The sequence below is a fragment of the Osmia bicornis genome, chromosome 16, assembly GCF_907164935.1.
Source record: "Osmia bicornis bicornis chromosome 16, iOsmBic2.1, whole genome shotgun sequence".
In the NCBI taxonomy this organism is placed as follows: Eukaryota; Metazoa; Arthropoda; class Insecta; order Hymenoptera; family Megachilidae; genus Osmia; species Osmia bicornis.
In genome coordinates, this window is record NC_060231.1 from 6,182,844 (window position 1) to 6,201,083 (window position 18,240).

At 50.5% G+C, this 18,240-nt stretch overlaps 3 protein-coding genes, 1 long non-coding RNA gene, 1 other non-coding gene and 1 pseudogene across 5 annotated transcripts; 5 read left to right on the forward strand and 1 right to left on the reverse strand.

The window, feature by feature from the left end:
- The first annotated feature begins 1,148 nt into the window (after positions 1–1,148).
- On the forward strand, positions 1,149–2,039 carry LOC123988565 (nascent polypeptide-associated complex subunit alpha, muscle-specific form). Its single transcript, XM_046289115.1, has one exon. It carries the CDS (start codon positions 1,149–1,151, stop codon positions 2,037–2,039), a length of 891 nt encoding a protein of 296 aa, XP_046145071.1.
- LOC123988566 lies at positions 2,036–6,305 on the forward strand. The gene is made up of 2 exons (XM_046289116.1): positions 2,036–2,426; positions 4,510–6,305. Exons 1-2 carry the CDS (start codon positions 2,036–2,038, stop codon positions 6,303–6,305), a joined length of 2,187 nt encoding a protein of 728 aa, XP_046145072.1.
- A 524-nt stretch (positions 6,306–6,829) lies between these two features.
- Positions 6,830–7,026, forward strand: LOC123988623. The gene has a single exon (XR_006830260.1). It is a non-coding gene; the product is annotated as a U2 spliceosomal RNA (small nuclear RNA).
- A 6,837-nt stretch (positions 7,027–13,863) lies between these two features.
- LOC114880481 lies at positions 13,864–14,037 on the forward strand (annotated as a pseudogene).
- Positions 14,038–14,223: 186 nt separating this feature from the next.
- On the forward strand, positions 14,224–14,901 carry LOC114880451. Its single transcript, XR_003790071.2, has 3 exons — positions 14,224–14,298; positions 14,483–14,648; positions 14,755–14,901. It is a non-coding gene; the product is annotated as an uncharacterized LOC114880451 (long non-coding RNA).
- LOC114880450 (lipase 3-like) lies at positions 14,291–17,671 on the reverse strand. The gene is made up of 9 exons (XM_029196460.2): positions 17,607–17,671; positions 16,775–16,915; positions 16,346–16,538; positions 15,947–16,061; positions 15,459–15,705; positions 15,072–15,227; positions 14,908–14,992; positions 14,689–14,831; positions 14,291–14,614 (listed from the first exon to the last, which is right to left on the reverse strand). Exons 1-9 carry the CDS (start codon positions 17,640–17,642, stop codon positions 14,462–14,464), a joined length of 1,269 nt encoding a protein of 422 aa, XP_029052293.2. The 5' UTR covers positions 17,643–17,671; the 3' UTR covers positions 14,291–14,461.
- Positions 17,672–18,240: the final 569 nt, after the last annotated feature.

Here is an 18,240-nt window from a genome sequence, read left to right on the forward strand (position 1 = left end):
AATATTCTGACTCCTCTTTTCTATTTTCTAGTCTTTTTTTCTTTTTTATCTGCGATCGCGTTCGTGTATTGGCTTTTCCAACGGCGGTGCGACTCGCTCAGCACAGCGGCGACTGAACTGCGCGGTAAGTGGAGCTTGGGAGTCTGGTGGTGGTTTTCCGTAGTGTAGCGTTACTGTAGAGTGGTGCCACCTGGAGCAGGCAAAGTGCTGTCAACTCCAGGCGGACTGTTTCGATATATCGAAACCCTTTCGCGCCGTATCCGATTCCGGTGCGGCCTTGCTCGCGTTTGTTTGTTTTGATTCTGTATTTAGCTGTTATCCGTGAGAACGCTGGTCGTTTAAACCGATAACAGCTGTTTGTCCCACTAACCGACTTGCCGAAATCCACTTTTTGCTCTAGTTTTTGTGCTCCCGTATAGGCTAAATATAGACATTTAGACCGTTACGGGTAGACGTTATTCCATTATTCTAGCTATTTAGCTAGAAATTTTTCGATCTGCATTAGTTTAATTAGCTTTTTTCCGATAAATTATCGAGGTACACGGGTCCTTTTACAACCTGTGTAACTCGATATTCACAGTTTAGTCCCCTGTGTGCGGTAATTTGCAGATTTAATTTGTAAATTATCGCGGAGAGCGACTCGCACGGTCGTCTTTCCGTTCGCTCGTTTTTGTTTTATTTCTAATCTAATCTAGTCACTAGATTAAGGTTTTACTTTATTTTATTTATTTTATTTTCTTTCTATTTTATCATTTTGATTTACTTATTTCCTTCTTTTACGTCCGCGACCTGTATACCTATACATAGGTATATTTCCTCGTTTTATCTAATTGACTTATTTTATCTTATTTTATTTTGCTTTTTTTTTTCCTTTCTATTTATTTCATTAGTACTAAGTTTTAATTATTGACTGGGGAGTCCCTACATTTTATATCAGTGTTCGTTGTTTGTTTATTCTTATTGTATTGACTATTGTACATATTTTATTTATTTATCTATTTATCTATTTGATTATCCATCTAAAAATGTCTTCGACGACGAACCCCCAGCCGAGTTGCACCGCCCGGGGCAACGAAGTCATCATTACCTTCCCCCCTCCTGAAACCTTCCCGTGCCCCTTCTGTAATGAAGGGGCACCTTCATCCAGAATGAAGGTGGCCGTGTACCAGCGGCACGAGGACCTCGGCAAACATCTGCGCCTCCACCACCATGGCGCTAGCAGAAGGTGGGTCTGCGGTGTATGCTTCTTCACCGACGACAGTGCTTACGCGCTGAAGAAGGTGAGGAAGCATCACGCGGACTCCCATGCAAATAATGCAGTGCCTCGTGCCGCGGGTGCACGGACATCTGCCCCCGCGGGAAGGGTTAGCGGCGGTGCACCCCCGGCTGGGGGGGATTTAGCCGAGGAGCGATCCTATACTGACGTGGCCTTGCCTGAGACGACGCAGAGGCTCTCTCCGTCCCCGTTAGCAACGGCAGCTCCCACCACGCGTGGAGGCGCGCTCACGCGCGCTACTAAATCTAGCATAACCAACTCCCGGACCACGGTGGCTGCCAAAACAAAGACTGCGCCGAAAAAGAAGCCCACGATCACTGCTTCGGTGACGGGGAGAAATCTTTTGACGGGCTGGGCGCTCAAGAAATCTGCGACTACGACAGCGACAGCGACAACGACGATCACGAGGAAGAGCGGGACGCCGTCCAGCCCCGCCGATGGACGACCTCCACCCGCGGGGAGTCCCGCCACCCCGCCGACCATTGACCTTACCACACCACCAGCGGGGACCGGCGCCGCAAAAAGGACCAGTGGCGGGCCAGTGTCAATGAGGAGGCCAAGTGGGGGGGTAACTTCCACCCTAACCCCCCCAACAAAAGAGAAGGAGAAGAGCCCGGGTATGAAGAAAAGGAGCACCCGGGCCTCAACGGAGCCTCCTCAACCTGGCCCGCCCCAACGAACCATCACCGCCACAAGAAAGGTGACCCCCGCCGTCACGTATGCAGAAGTGACCAGGGGCACGTCGCCGTCACAACAACCATGACGACGAGGAGGATGGCACGGGCGTCTTCCCTCCCGCCTGTGCCAAGGAACGAAGTAGCAGGGGGCGCGTCTACCACCCAAGCGCCCCCCACCATGCCAGTGACGGCGACGTGCACCTTTGCGACGGCGGGGACACTGACCTTAACGACGACCTCGGTCTATAGCAAGCCGGTGGCCGTCGTCACCGTCGCCACAAGAAGGAGCGGGGGGGGAATCTCGCCGAGGGGGCTGAAGAAAAAGATCCAGGAGGATACGGTGCTCCTGGAGTCCGCGCCGACGACCAGGGCGCGGGCTGCCAGGGCAACCACCGAGCCCCCTCGGACCCCCCCCCAGGATAAAACAAACAAAGAAGAGGAGGAGCCCACCAGCGGATATGGGCCCTGCGACGGTGAGTGATACGGCCACCCCGACAACACCGGAGGAGCGCCCTGTGACGAGGAGGAGCACCCGGGCGAAAACCCTTTCGCCCGGGTCAACACAAGAGAAGAGGAGGGGGGACGGAACTACCACCCTACCGTCCCCCGCTACAGGGCGCCCCGGGAGAAGAAGGATTCTCCCAGCTATAGCCGAGGCGTCGTCGCCAGCGGTCACCGCGGCGCCGATAAAGGAAAAGGGGAAGGAGAAGGAGAAGGAGCAGGAAGAGAAAGAGAAGGAAGAATGGCGGGACTTCACGCCGCGGAACAGGAGGAGAAGGGCTGGGCGGCGTGAAGAGGAGGGAGTGACGACAACCCCGTCACCGAGGACGCAGGCGCGGCAGCCACCTCGAATACGGAATGAAGGAGCGGAAGTGGAAGTGGTCCGGGTGCCACGCGTGGTGGAGGCCTCCGTGGCGACGGAGCAAGGGCCTCCAAGAAATAAGGTGACCATTGACAGGGGGACTAGCCCTGTCAATTTTAATATTAACAATAATAATATTAACGATAATAATAATAGCTCTAGTCATCGTTGCTGTGAATGTCCTAGGTTAAGTAACGTCGCCAGCAGTGTGACTAATTGCCCCGGGTCAAACCGGGGCTCTGTTTTCAGCCACAATGGGCAGAACAGGAGGGGCCGAGGGGGCACCATTAACAGTATTAATAACAGAAGAGACCCCCGCGAAGCAAACACACGAAGAGTACCCCCCAGAGGTCGGGCCCCACAGTCGCCCGCGACGCACCGGCGAGGGAGAGTGAGCCCCCCGCCTTCACCTGAGCGCCGGGGATCCCGGAGAGGGCGCGACCCGCATCGGGACACACGGCTCCCTGATGCCGTCCCACACGCCGGCCGATCCAATGAACCAACCCTCGGTGCCGACCGACCCGAAGTGCTACGCAGGAGCACGAGGGCAGCGATAGGCACCGAAAGGGCGGGTCTCGTTGAAGAAGCCGAAACGGTGACGACGCTTCAGGCGCTGGAGGACTTCGCTGCGAAAGTGGCGGAGTTCTTCGTAAAGCATCGGGCTGTGGATACCGACCGGGCCGCAAATCCAGCCACCAGTGGGAGGGGTGGCCGGCCAGAAGCGGCTGCGAGGAGAGAGGGTGGGTCTCGCCGTCCGAAGGACAGCTCGACGACGACCGGTACTCCTACCAACCGCGAGGAATATGTACGGGAGGCGACGCGCATTCAGCGCTTGTTCCGTGCGAACCGGAAGCGTGCAGTGCGGGAGGTCCTGAAAGGGTCCTCCCCACACTGTGAAGTGTCGAAGGACGTAGTCCAGCGACACTTTACGGAAATGTACGCTCCTCGGGATCGTGCGGGGCCCCTCCCGACTATCCATCATGAGACAGCACAGGAGTGTGACGCTCTGGTGTCGGCATGTACGGCCGCCGAGGTGAGCAGCCGCCTGGACCGGATGAAGAAATCTTCTCCGGGTCCCTGACGGCGTAACCTACGGTGATTTGCGCGATGTCGACCCAGGCGCCACGCTCTTAACGGCGTTATTTAACGCCTGTCTCAGGATGGAGCATATCCCGCGCGTTTGGAAGGAATCCAACACCGTTCTTATTCATAAGAAGGGTGACCGGGATGACTTGTCGAACTGGAGACCTCTCGCGATGGGCGATACCCTGCCCAAACTCTTCGCCGCTGTAATGGCCGACCGCCTCACCCACTGGGCCGTACTCAATCGACGGCTCTCACGAGGCCAAAAGGGCTTCCTGCCGTACGAGGGGTGCCTTGAGCACAACTTCGTGCTGCAGGAATGCATCGCCGACGCTCGGAGGAAGAAAGGGGAATTGGTAGTGGCGTGGCTGGATCTTTCCAATGCCTTTGGATCGATCCCGCACGCCACTATCTTAGAGTCGCTCTCCAACGCCGGGGCACCGCGGGCGATCACAAATATCGTCGCCAGCCTGTACACAGACTGTGCGACGAGGGTCCGTACCTCTGAGGGGTACACGGAAAGAATCCCCATACTAATCAGGAGTGCAAACAGGGCTGCCCCCTCAGTCCCATACTGTTCAATCTGGCAATAGAGCCCATACTCCGCGTAGCTGAGGACTCCACCGCAGGATACGAGATCGCGGGGGAGAAAATCGGGGAGCTCGCCTACGCGGATGATCTCACGCTGCTGGCGACATATGAAGAGGAGATGAGGAATATGCTACTCGCCGTTGAAGAAATCGCAACGAACCTGGGTCTCGCCTTCAACCCAAAGAAATGCGCGACACTCCACCTACGAGGCCGGGACGACATACTGGACACCGTGTACTGCATCCAGGAGGTACCCGTTCCGGCTCTGGGAAAAGGTGAGCCCTACCAGCATCTAGGGGTCCCAACCGGGGTTCAGCTCGATCAGACGCCCTACACCACGATCCGTGGCGTGTTAGAGGACCTGAGCGCGGTGGACCAGTCACTCCTCGCCCCCTGGCAGAAGATCGAGACGGTGGCGACATTTATTGTCCCGCGTCTCGATTTCCTGCTCAGGGGAGCCAATATGCGACGAATGGCCCTGTCGGAGCTCGACAAGGCTATCAAGCGGACGGTCAAGCTGTGGCTTAACCTGCCCCAGCGAGCTAGCCCGGAGGTGGTCCACATTCCCCCGTCACTGGGAGGATGTGGACTCCCTCCGATAGCCGACCTCGCGGAGGTTACGGCCGTGGCTCACGCATTCAGGATGCTGAATGCGGGTGACACGGTCGTGGCTAATATCGCGAGGTATTCGCTGGAAGCTGCCGCGAGCGAGAAGCTTTGTCGGGCTCCGACTGGTCGGGATCTTGCCCAGTACCTGTCGGGCTCTTTGGCCGGGGACTGGTCAAGACCAACGACGGGTCGTTCGTCGTTTTGGTCGAGGGTGCGGTCTGCTGCGCTGAGGTCTGGAGCGCGTCTCGGTTTTCGCTGGGAGTGGTGCGATGATCGGGCTGAACTCGCGGTTGTTCTGGAATCCCGAAACGGGCGTCGGGTGGTCGTGCCGCCTCTTGCCAAGGCACACGTCATCACCAGGATGAGGGCCGCAGTGACGGAGCACTATCTGTCCTCGCTTCTTCGGAAGCCGGACCAAGGGAAGGTTTTCCAGGCAACCACCCAACATGCGGCGAGCAATCGCTTCATGAGGGGTGGCGCGTTTATCCGCTTCGCTGATTGGAGGTTTATTCATCGCGCCCGCCTCGACGTGCTCCCGTTAAACGGAGCCCGTCGATGGGGGAACGATGATAAACGCTGCAGGCGGTGCGGATACACGCTGGAAAGCCTTCCTCATGTGCTCTGCCACTGCGGTCCTCATTCTGCCGCCAGGCAGAGACGGCACGACAACCTCGTCCTGAGGCTGAGTAGGGCGATCCGGCTCCCTGGTGAGATCCGGGTCAATAGGCGTGTTCCCGGGGCGACAGGAGAGTCTTCGGCGCTTCGCCCGGACATTGTAGTCACGCACGAAGCGTCGAAGACGATAGTGCTGGTCGATGTAACCGTGCCCTTCGAAAACACGATGCAGGCCATCGCAGACGCCCGCTTAGAGAAGATTAATAAATATAAAGATCTTGCAGAATCTCTGAAAGGGCGCGGTTACAAAGTCTACTTAGATGCATTTATAGTGGGCGCCCTGGGCGCCTGGGACCCGGGGAACGAGTTCCTCCTGGAACTACTCAGAATTTCACCGCGATACGCTTCCTTAATGCGTAAACTTATGATAGCAGAAACAATCGCGTGGTCCCGAGACATGTACGTCGAACATGTCTCGGGCATCAGACAGTACACGGTGTCCAGTACTGAAAATCACAATGAAAATAACGGGGCCAACGCTGACGAACGGGAAGGCGAGACCCGCGTATCCTCATCTCCTCCTCACGTCTGAACACCGAGAGCAAAGCACATGCAAAGCACACGCAATCTGCGTTGTCTTTCCCTTTTCTTTTCGTTTCTACTTTTGCTTCTACACCATTATTACTTCTGCTCTGCTAATCTATCTAGCTCAGGCCTACTCGGTGTTCTATATATTACTTCTCTTCCTTACTCTCCTTGCGCTCTTCTTTTGCCTATGTCTATGGCTATGTCTAACCCTAATTGCCTAGTCATACTTTATTTACTCAGTCCTTATAGTCGTAGCCTATGCTTATATTTATGCTATACATGTGCATCTGTACTTATATCTGTATTTATTTCTATTTATATCTATTTTCATGCACTTAATTAATAACAAAGAAGATATTAAGCGAGCTAACAGCTCCTTCTTTTTAATATTTAGATGGCGAACGCCTCATAGAATGACAAACGCGACGCATGCAACGGGAAAATGTCCCCGCTGCATTAGTATATTTCTCTGTCTATTGCCATCTGAAGGGCTACGCCCTAGACTGCTGTGTATATACCCCCCAGAGGCTTGCCTCTGGGGAAACATTAATTGTTAAAATAAAGCGCAATTTATCTGTTCTTATCAGCTTAATATCTGATACACTCCCCATCGGGGAGTCAGAATATTAACCTTATTTTTGGAATTGGTCGGACTCCGGGGCTTGCTCCGACTCCGACACGGGTCGTACCTGCCTTGCAGTGCCGCAGGACGCGGCCCACATTGGCTATTTAGAAACATACATTGCATTCTTCTCTAAAAATATTCTGACTCCTCTTTTCTATTCTCTAGTCTTTTTTCTATTTTTTTATTTTTTATCCGCGATCGCGTTCGTGTATTGGCTTTTCCAACGGCGGTGCGACTCGCTCAGCACAGCGGCGACTGAACTGCGCGGTAAGTGGAGCTTGGGAGTCTGGTGGTGGTTTTCTGTAGTGTAGCGTTACTGTAGAGTGGTGCCACCTGGAGCAGGCAAAGCGCTGTCGACTCCAGGCGGACTGTTTCGATATATCGAAACCCTTTCGCGCCGTATCCGATTCCGGTGCGGCCTTGCTCGCGTTTGTCTTTGTTTTGGTTTATATTTAGCTGTTATCCGTGAGAACGCTGGTCGTTTAAACCGATAACAGCTGTTTGTCCCACTAACCGACTTGCCGAAATCCACTTTTTGCTCTAGTTTTTGTGCTCCCGTATAGGCTAAATATAGACATTTAGACCGTTACGGGTAGACGTTATTCCATTATTCTAGCCATTTAGCTAGAAATTTTTCGATTTGCATTAGTTTAATTAGCTTTTTTCCGATAAATTATCGAGGTACACGGGTCCTTTTACAACCTGTGTAACTCGATATTCACAGTTCAGTCCCCTGTGTGCGGTAATTTGCGGATTTAATTTGCAAATTATCGCGGAGAGCGACTCGCACGGTCGTCCTCGTTTCGTTCGTTTTGTTTCTTCTTTTATTTCCTGATCTCTAATCTAGTCACTAGATTAAGGTTTTTATTTTATTTCACTTTATTATTTTGATTTATTTATTCTACTTTTATTTATTTCCTTTCTTTTTATTTCCGCGACATATATACCATAGGTATATATACCCGTTTATTTTCTTGATTTTGTTTTATTTTGTTTTATTTTATTTTATTTTCTTTCTTTTATTTTACTTTATTTATCTTTTCAGTTTTAAGTTTTAAGCATTGACTGGGGAGTACCTACACTCTATATCAGTATTTATTATTTTATCTTATCGACCATTCTATTTTATTCATTTATTCATTTATTTTATTATTTATTTTAAAATGACTTCGACGACGAACCCCCAGCCAAGCTGCACCGCCCGGGGTAATGAAGTCATTATTACCTTCCCCCCTCCTGAAACCTTCCCGTGCCCCTTCTGCAATGAAGGGGCACCCCCATCCAGAATGAGGGTGGCCGTGTACCAGCGGCACGAGGACTTAGGCAAACATCTGCGCCTCCACCATCATGGCGCTAGTAGAAGGTGGGTCTGCGGTGTATGCTTCTTCACCGACGACAGTGCGTACGCGCTGAAGAAGGTGAGGAAGCATCACGCGGACTCCCATGCAAATAATGCAGTGCCTCGTGCCGCTGGGGCACGGACATCTGCCCCTGCGGGAAGGGTTAGTGGCGGTGCACCTTCGGCTGGGGGGGATCTAGCCGAGGAGCGACCCACTGACGCGCATGTAGCCGAGATGACGCAGAGGCCCTCTCCGTCCCCGATGGAAGCGTCAGGGACCACCACGGGTGGAGGCGCGCTGACGCGCGCAACTAAATCTACCCTAACTAACTCCCGGACCACCGTGGCTGCCAAAACAAAGACTGCGCCGAAAAAGAAGCCCACGATCACTGCTTCGGTGACGGGGAGAAATCTTTTGACGGGCTGGGCGCTCAAGAAATCTGCGACTACGACAGCGACAGCGACAACGACGATCACGAGGAAGAGCGGGACGCCGTCCAGCCCCGCCGATGGACGACCTCCACCCGCGGGGAGTCCCGCCACCCCGCCGACCATTGACCTTACCACACCACCAGCGGGGACCGGCGCCGCAAAAAGGACCAGTGGCGGGCCAGTGTCAATGAGGAGGCCAAGTGGGGGGGTAACTTCCACCCTAACCCCCCCAACAAAAGAGAAGGAGAAGAGCCCGGGTATGAAGAAAAGGAGCACCCGGGCCTCAACGGAGCCTCCTCAACCTGGCCCGCCCCAACGAACCATCACCGCCACAAGAAAGGTGACCCCCGCCGTCACGTATGCAGAAGTGACCAGGGGCACGTCGACCGCCACTACCACGATGACTACCCGGAGGATGGCACGGGCAACCTCCCTCCCGCCCGTGTCGAAGCAAGAGGAAGCCGGGGGCACATCCACCACCCAAGTGCCCCCCACCATGCTAGTGACGGCGACGTGCACCTTCGCGACGGCGGGGACACTGACCCTAACGACGACCTCGGTATATAGCAAACCGGTGGCCGTCGTCACCGTCGCCACAAGAAGGAGCGGGGGGGGAGCCTCACCGAGGGGGATCAAGAAAAGGATTCAAGAGGACACGGTGCTCCTGGAGTCCGCGCCGACGACCAGGGCGCGGGCTGCCAGGGCAACCACAGAGCCCCCTCGGACCCCCCCCAGAACAAGACAACAAACGAAGCAGAGGAGGAGCCCACCACCACCCATGGGCTCCGCGACGGTGAGCGACGTGGCCACCTCAAGGACACCAGAAGAGCGCCCTGCAACAAGGAGGAGTACCCGGGCAAAAACTCTATCGCCCGGGTCGGCACAAGGGAAGACGAGGGGGGACGGACCTGCCACCTCACCGTCCCCCACTACAGGGCGCTCTGGGAGGAGGCAGATCCTCCCAGCTATAGCCGAGGCGTCGCCAGCGGTCAATGCGGCGCCGGAAACGTCAAAAGAAAAGAAAAGGGGAAAGGAAAAGGAAACGGAAAGAAGAGCAGGAGAGGAAGAGGAAGTAAGGGACTGGCGGGACGTCACGCCGCGGAATACGAGGAGAAGGGCTGGGCGGCAGGAAGAGGAGGGAGTTTTGACGACCCCGCCACCGAAGAAACAGGCGCGGCAGCCACGGCAGCAACAACAACAGCAACAACAAGAAGAGGAAGTGGTCCGGGAGCCACCCGTGGTAAGGGCCCCTACGGGGGCGGAGCAGGGGCCTCTAAGCAGGCCACTGACTGTCGATAGGGCCACTAGCCCTATCGACTTTAATAATAACATATCTAGTCCATGTTCTTGTGATTGTCCTAGAATAAGTAATGTCGCCAGCAGCGTGACTAATTGCCCCGGGTCAAACCGGGGCTCTGTTTTCAGCCACAATGGGCAGAACAGGAGGGGCCGAGGGGGCGCCAATAATAACATCAACAACAGAACACACCCCCGCGACGTAAATACACGAGGAGTACCCCGCAGAGGTCGGGCCCCACAGTCGCCCGCGACGCACCGGCGAGGGAGAGTGAGCCCCCCGCCTTCACCTGAGCGCCGGGGATCCCGGAGAGGGCGCGACCCGCATCGGGACACACGGCTCCCTGATGCCGTCCCACACGCCGGCCGATCCAATGAACCAACCCTCGGTGCCGACCGACCCGAAGTGCTACGCAGGAGCACGAGGGCAGCGATAGGCACCGAAAGGGCGGGTCTCGTTGAAGAAGCCGAAACGGTGACGACGCTTCAGGCGCTGGAGGACTTCGCTGCGAAAGTGGCGGAGTTCTTCGTAAAGCATCGGGCTGTGAATACCGACCGGGCCGCAAATCCAGCCACCAGTGGGAGGGGTGGCCGGCCAGAAGCGGCTGCGAGGAGAGAGGGTGGGTCTCGCCGTCCGAAGGACAGCTCGACGACGACCGGTACTCCTACCAACCGCGAGGAATATGTACGGGAGGCGACGCGCATTCAGCGCTTGTTCCGTGCGAACCGGAAGCGTGCAGTGCGGGAGGTCCTGAAAGGGTCCTCCCCACACTGTGAAGTGTCGAAGGACGTAGTCCAGCGACACTTTACGGAAATGTACGCTCCTCGGGATCGTGCGGGGCCCCTCCCGACTATCCATCATGAGACAGCACAGGAGTGTGACGCTCTGGTGTCGGCATGTACGGCCGCCGAGGTGAGCAGCCGCCTGGACCGGATGAAGAAATCTTCTCCGGGTCCCGACGGCGTAACCTACGGTGATTTGCGCGATGTCGACCCAGGCGCCACGCTCTTAACGGCGTTATTTAACGCCTGTCTCAGGATGGAGCATATCCCGCGCGTTTGGAAGGAATCCAACACCGTTCTTATTCATAAGAAGGGTGACCGGGATGACTTGTCGAACTGGAGACCTCTCGCGATGGGCGATACCCTGCCCAAACTCTTCGCCGCTGTAATGGCCGACCGCCTCACCCACTGGGCCGTACTCAATCGACGGCTCTCACGAGGCCAAAAGGGCTTCCTGCCGTACGAGGGGTGCCTTGAGCACAACTTCGTGCTGCAGGAATGCATCGCCGACGCTCGGAGGAAGAAAGGGGAATTGGTAGTGGCGTGGCTGGATCTTTCCAATGCCTTTGGATCGATCCCGCACGCCACTATCTTAGAGTCGCTCTCCAACGCCGGGGCACCGCGGGCGATCACAAATATCGTCGCCAGCCTGTACACAGACTGTGCGACGAGGGTCCGCACCTCTGAGGGATACACAGAAAGAATACCCATATTATCAGGAGTGAAACAGGGCTGCCCCCTCAGCCCCATACTGTTCAATCTGGCAATAGAGCCCATCATCCGCGTAGCTGAGGACTCCACCGCAGGGTACGAGATCGCGGGGGAGAAAATCGGGGAGCTCGCCTACGCGGATGATCTCACGCTGCTGGCGACATATGAAGAGGAGATGAGGAATATGCTACTCGCCGTTGAAGAAATCGCAACGAACCTGGGTCTCGCCTTCAACCCAAAGAAATGCGCGACACTCCACCTACGAGGCCGGGACGACATACTGGACACCGTGTACTGCATCCAGGAGGTACCCGTTCCGGCTCTGGGAAAAGGTGAGCCCTACCAGCATCTAGGGGTCCCAACCGGGGTTCAGCTCGATCAGACGCCCTACACCACGATCCGTGGCGTGTTAGAGGACCTGAGCGCGGTGGACCAGTCACTCCTCGCCCCCTGGCAGAAGATCGAGACGGTGGCGACATTTATTGTCCCGCGTCTCGATTTCCTGCTCAGGGGAGCCAATATGCGACGAATGGCCCTGTCGGAGCTCGACAAGGCTATCAAGCGGACGGTCAAGCTGTGGCTTAACCTGCCCCAGCGAGCTAGCCCGGAGGTGGTCCACATTCCCCCGTCACTGGGAGGATGTGGACTTCCTCCGATAGCCGACCTCGCGGAGGTTACGGCCGTGGCTCACGCATTCAGGATGCTGAATGCGGGTGACACGGTCGTGGCTAATATCGCGAGGTATTCGCTGGAAGCTGCCGCGAGCGAGAAGCTTTGTCGGGCTCCGACTGGTCGGGATCTTGCCCAGTACCTGTCGGGCTCTTTGGCCGGGGACTGGTCAAGACCAACGACGGGTCGTTCGTCGTTTTGGTCGAGGGTGCGGTCTGCTGCGCTGAGGTCTGGAGCACGTCTCGGTTTTCGCTGGGAGTGGTGCGATGATCGGGCTGAACTCGCGGTTGTTCTGGAATCCCGAAACGGGCGTCGGGTAGTCGTGCCGCCTCTTGCCAAGGCACACGTCATCACCAGGATGAGGGCCGCAGTGACGGAGCACTATCTGTCCTCGCTTCTTCGGAAGCCGGACCAAGGGAAGGTTTTCCAGGCAACCACCCAACATGCGGCGAGCAATCGCTTCATGAGGGGTGGCGCGTTTATCCGCTTCGCTGATTGGAGGTTTATTCATCGCGCCCGCCTCGACGTGCTCCCGTTAAACGGAGCCCGTCGATGGGGGAACGATGATAAACGCTGCAGGCGGTGTGGATACACGCTGGAAAGCCTTCCTCATGTGCTCTGCCACTGCGGTCCTCATTCTGCCGCCAGGCAGAGACGGCACGACAACCTCGTCCTGAGGCTGAGTAGGGCGATCCGGCTCCCCGGTGAGATCCGGGTCAATAGGCGTGTTCCCGGGGCGACAGGAGAATCTTCGGCGCTTCGCCCGGACATTGTAGTCACGCACGAAGCGTCGAAGACGATAGTGCTGGTCGATGTAACCGTGCCCTTCGAAAACACGATGCAGGCCATCGCAGACGCCCGCCTAGAGAAGATTAATAAATATAAAGATCTCGCAGATTCTCTGAAAGGGCGCGGTTACAAAGTTTATTTAGATGCCTTTATTGTGGGCGCCCTGGGCACCTGGGATCCGGGGAACGAGTTCCTCCTGGAACTATTACGTATCTCACCGCGCTACGCGTCTTTAATGCGAAAACTTATGATAGCTGAAACCATCGCGTGGTCCCGAGACATCTACGTTGAGCATGTCTCGGGAATTAGACAGTACACGGTGCCCAGTACTGAAAACAATAGTGAAAACAATAGTGACATCGCGGCGGGTGATCCGGAAGGCGAGGCCCGGGAGTCCTCATCTCCCCGACTGGCGGGAGCACCGACATAGTCACGGGCTCTATACATTACACTTAGTTCATCTTCTTGACTTGCTTTCCTCCGTGGCATTACATATTCAACATCTAACATCATGCATCTATTTATTTTTACATTCATTCTGTTCCTGTCACTCATGCTCAATCTACTCTATATACAACATCTACTTTTCTTTTTCCTCTCTTTTCTATTATTTATTTTTGCTTTTCTCGTTTTTCTACTTCTACATGGCTATACTATTATTCGAGTATATGTCCATACTTTAATCATCTACCACGAAAATAGCGCGCTGAAAGAAGCTTAACTGCCAGGGCTATTAGCCCCTTCTTTTTTCTTTTTTCTTTTTCACCTAAATAAGTAATTTAACTCTTTCGAACGCGAGACATATGCAGTGGGAATCCACCCCACTGCATCACTATATCTTTAAATATTTTATAAAGGGCGAGGCCCAAAATTTGGCAAAATGTATCCCCCCAGGAGCTCGCTCCTGGGGAAACATGAATTGTTTAATAAAGAGCTTTTATCTGTTCTTATCAGCTTAATATCTGATACACTCCCCATCGGGGAGTCAGAATATTAACCTTATTTTTGGAATTGGTCGGACTCCGGGGCTTGCTCCGACTCCGACACGGGTCGTACCTGCCTTGCAGTGCCGCAGGACGCGGCCCACATTATATATTACAAGCATAAATTATTTATTTTGCAGTTTAATTTAAATTATTAGACTTCTCGAAGAAATTTGAGTAATGCGCTCACCGCACGTTCCTACTGCTAAACGCGTATGGACTAATTGCGGATAGGGGGCAGAGGGAACTATACACGATTTGATATATAGTTACACTTAATACGCTCCTATAGTAGGCAACATTTATCTAATTCCAGCTGTTTCAACCAAAAAAAGAAACAGCTAAAAATGCTATAATCGCACTAATAAACGTTAAGTATTTCTAATATGTAAAATACAATATACAATTTATTTCGAACAGTACATTTACACAGATTGAACAATCCTCCAAAATAAAAGATATACATTTAGCATAATCCTGTAATTAGGGAACGTTTGGTCGAGTAAAAAGCAGTGGTCGAATACTTTTATTAATTAACTCTTATACTGTTTCAGCTGGCTGTAAATCTTATCATACACCAAAGAGTCAACGTTGTTGCCCCAAACGAAATCAAGATGTGCAAAATCCTTGTGTGGTACCAATAATTTCTCAGCATTAGGTACTACTTTGGCTAATTTGATCGAGTCCTATTAAAGTGGAACAAAATTGTACATAAATCAGGTAAGCAATCCTACATACAGTCAAAGTGTAATATACAAACCTTGTAATCAACCAAAGCGTCATTGGTACTGTAATGTATATGTACTGGTATATTGACATTATTCAGGTTGTATTCAGGAGGATGAATCTGTCCATAAGTCCATAAGTTACTGAGAAGACCATGGTTGAACTGTTGAAACTTGCCTATGAAGAAACAGAAACACGCAATGAACGACTATAAGAGAAGAAAATATACAAAATGGTATCATAAAGTATTAACCTGAGTTTATTAACTGTCCATAATGCACAAGTTGCATCACCGATGCACCGGCAGGATCGTATTTCACGACATTAGGTACCAGTGTCTACAATAAAAAATAAAAAAGAGAACGTAATGAAATTGTTAAACTGTAATAAAATAACAAACATGCTAATTGCAGTTACCGTATTTAGTTCTTTGTCAATTCCACCCGCAAGGAATATAATACTTTTACACATGGGCATTAAAGGTGCATTCTCCTGGCATATTTTTGTTGCAAGAATCTTCATAAGCGTCGGCGAGGGCAGAAACTCGTATAGACCTATCAGATCTCCCACTGCCTATAGGGTCAATTCAAATGTTTTTTATCTCAAAATATAATGTGTGAGAACTGCTGCTCGAGAGAAGATTATCCGCCATAGAAGTCGGTACCATCATTTTGCCAAAGAATGTGGGGACATAAATTGTTAAAGAAAAGAAACGAAAAGAGAGAAAAAGGAAAAAAAGAAAAAAAATAGAAACAGTCAGACATCTCTGGAGTAGAAGTAATTGATACAATATGGGAATTTCACCTTTAGATCTGTAGCTATTGGAGACAAGAGACGAAACAAAATGTTCCTCGTGTTGGGCATAAAGACTGCCGGTGCCAAAGTGAAGGAGGCGATTATTTTCTTCTGATATTCTGGTCGTTCGCTGGCCATCACGAAGAACGAGGTACCACCCTGGCTGTGCCCTATGTAGAAGATCTTCTCCTGCTTCGTTGTCTCGGTAATGTGATCGATCATGGCTGGAACGTCGTACACCCCGATCTCGTGCCAGCTTTACATGAACATTCATTTTTCAAGAGCTTTGTTTAGAATTTTACATAAAGGATTTATGTTTCCGGTTTATCGACTGATGATAAAGACTTTGATTCTACTTGAAGATGACATTATAATCGTGATGATAATTACTTCACAGATCCTGAGGAGATAACGATAACAATGATGAGATTATTCTATGCTGATTGTGAAAGTGGATTTTACAAGATACCTGATTTCACTATGCATCATGAAAGTACCTGAATTTCCAGTAGTTGCCATTCATAGTGCTCATCACCTTATGTTTCCGGCTGTATCTGCTACCACGAGCATTCCCCAACCATACATCGTATCCCCGATCCGACAGCGAGAAAGCTACAAAAGAAAGTACGGTGTTTTTCTTTTCAAAATTGGCGCCATTTTGGTCATGGTGGTCTTTGGTAATTGAATTATTAGGAAAAGAGAAGAAAATGGATACCTTGAACAACGCAAGACACCAAATTGAAATTTTAATTTCGAAAATTAACCAATTTTCAGGTTAATAATATTTCTAACCACACGGGTCTGTTTCTACTGTCCCAGTCAAGGTGTTAATATTCTTCTTCCGAAGAGAAAAGTTAAGACACAAAACCATCTACCATATGAACAGAAATTAATACCTAAACTTCTTGTTGGATCCGAGATTACCCATGTAGCTGCGCAATCTAACAATCCGTGCAAAATTAACACAGCCGGTTTAGGTTTAGTGCTCTTTTGGCGACCCGTGATTCTATGCATCTGCAGTATGTAGCCATCTTCTGTGGTGACATTATGAGTTTCAGCGTTATAGCCTACCCTTCTCGCTAACTCAGCCTATCAGCATATAAATATTTATTGCCTTATTTATTATTTTATTGTATTTTTCAGCACTTTAGCGTTGCAATAATACAGTAAATTCTAAGTACATTGCCAATTATTTGACTTGGAATTGGCAATATAAAGAGAGCTCCGTCTATGCAAAGGCAATATAGCGAAAGTTTACTGTATTCTTCTTCTTCTTCTATAAAGCGTTTCTTAAAATTTTCTTTATTATAATGAAATTTACTTACAGGGTCTGGAAAAAGAGCTTGTGTATCAAGATCGGAGCTCGACTCATTTTCCTGTTCCTTAACGGGTACTCCCAATGCGAATGGCAGTACGAGACACGATACATAGAATATTTTGAACATTCTTACGATCCAGCTGGTTGTCTGTTAAAAGCAAACAGTTTCCACGCTTTATATAAAGAAACATCGATCAGATTAAAATATATCGATCATCAACTTGTCGAGTTATCGATGAAAAAAAGATACACCTCCACTGGAACAATTTGATGATCTTGATATGTTATTACACTGATCAATTTATCTGAAATTCATTGTTATCGACTGTTTATTAATTTAATCCATATTCCGTCATTGCAAACACAGTCGTTAACTGATTAAAACAAACAACTTCATTCTTTGTAAGATAATAAATTTGGAAACCGCAAATATTCCAGGCGTTCACATGAATCTAACACCTGCAGTTTATTATCTCATATATCACTGTTCGTGAAATAATAAATGTTAAGAGATTTACGTTAATTATATATTGTACTTATCGTATAACCCTATTGTAATTCTATCAAATCAATTAATAATAGAAGGAGCATGTTTATCACTGAATCATGATCATTTAGCAGGTGGTCAATATAAGAAAATCTATGTTTGCTATTCGAAGATCAATGTTCCTTTCCTCCTTTCTACTTCTTCTTTCATTTTTCTGGCTGTAATGCAGTAAAACCTCTATAAGTCGTCACTCCGGATAAGTCGTCATTTTCCTTTCCTCGTCATTTTAAAATTTCTCGGTCCCTTGAGTGACTACTTATCGAGGTTTTACTGTAATTAGAATTTTCATTACAAGCCAACGAAAAGCAAGCTGATTGGTCAGGTTCATCGAAATGCAATCACGAAACTCGTTCGTCCGGTTTGTCGAACCTCTAACAAGAGAACACCGCGAACCGACACTCACAGATTTGAATGAAACTTTGTGGGTTTATAGAGTGATCCAAAGTAAGAAGAACGGTATCCTTCATTCGTGCCCAATCGCCCGTTAAAGATATGAAAATTAACGTCAAAGTGAAATCGGCATTCACTTTTTCGTGTGATAGACAAAAATGTTTTAGGTAAAAGTTTAATATCTTCCTGAAAAAAAAGAATGTTTCTTGGAATATTTTAAATAATTTTACATTTTTATAATAACTAAAAATATGACGTATTTTATTCTGTATTCAACGGTGTATGCTAATTTTATTATGCTACATCGGCATAAACAGATGTACGACGAAACGTAGACCGTGCGCGCGATTGCACGCTGATAACACATAAGTTGCATATTCAGATTTCCTCTTTTCGTTGCAGGCTATAATTCAAAGGTATTAAAATGCATTAAATATCTTGACTGCACTTGTTTTGTATGAGATACATTTAATCATTTAATTGTGAGTTTTAGAAACGCTATCGCGTTCCCCCGGTGTTTTACCTTAAACTTTAGA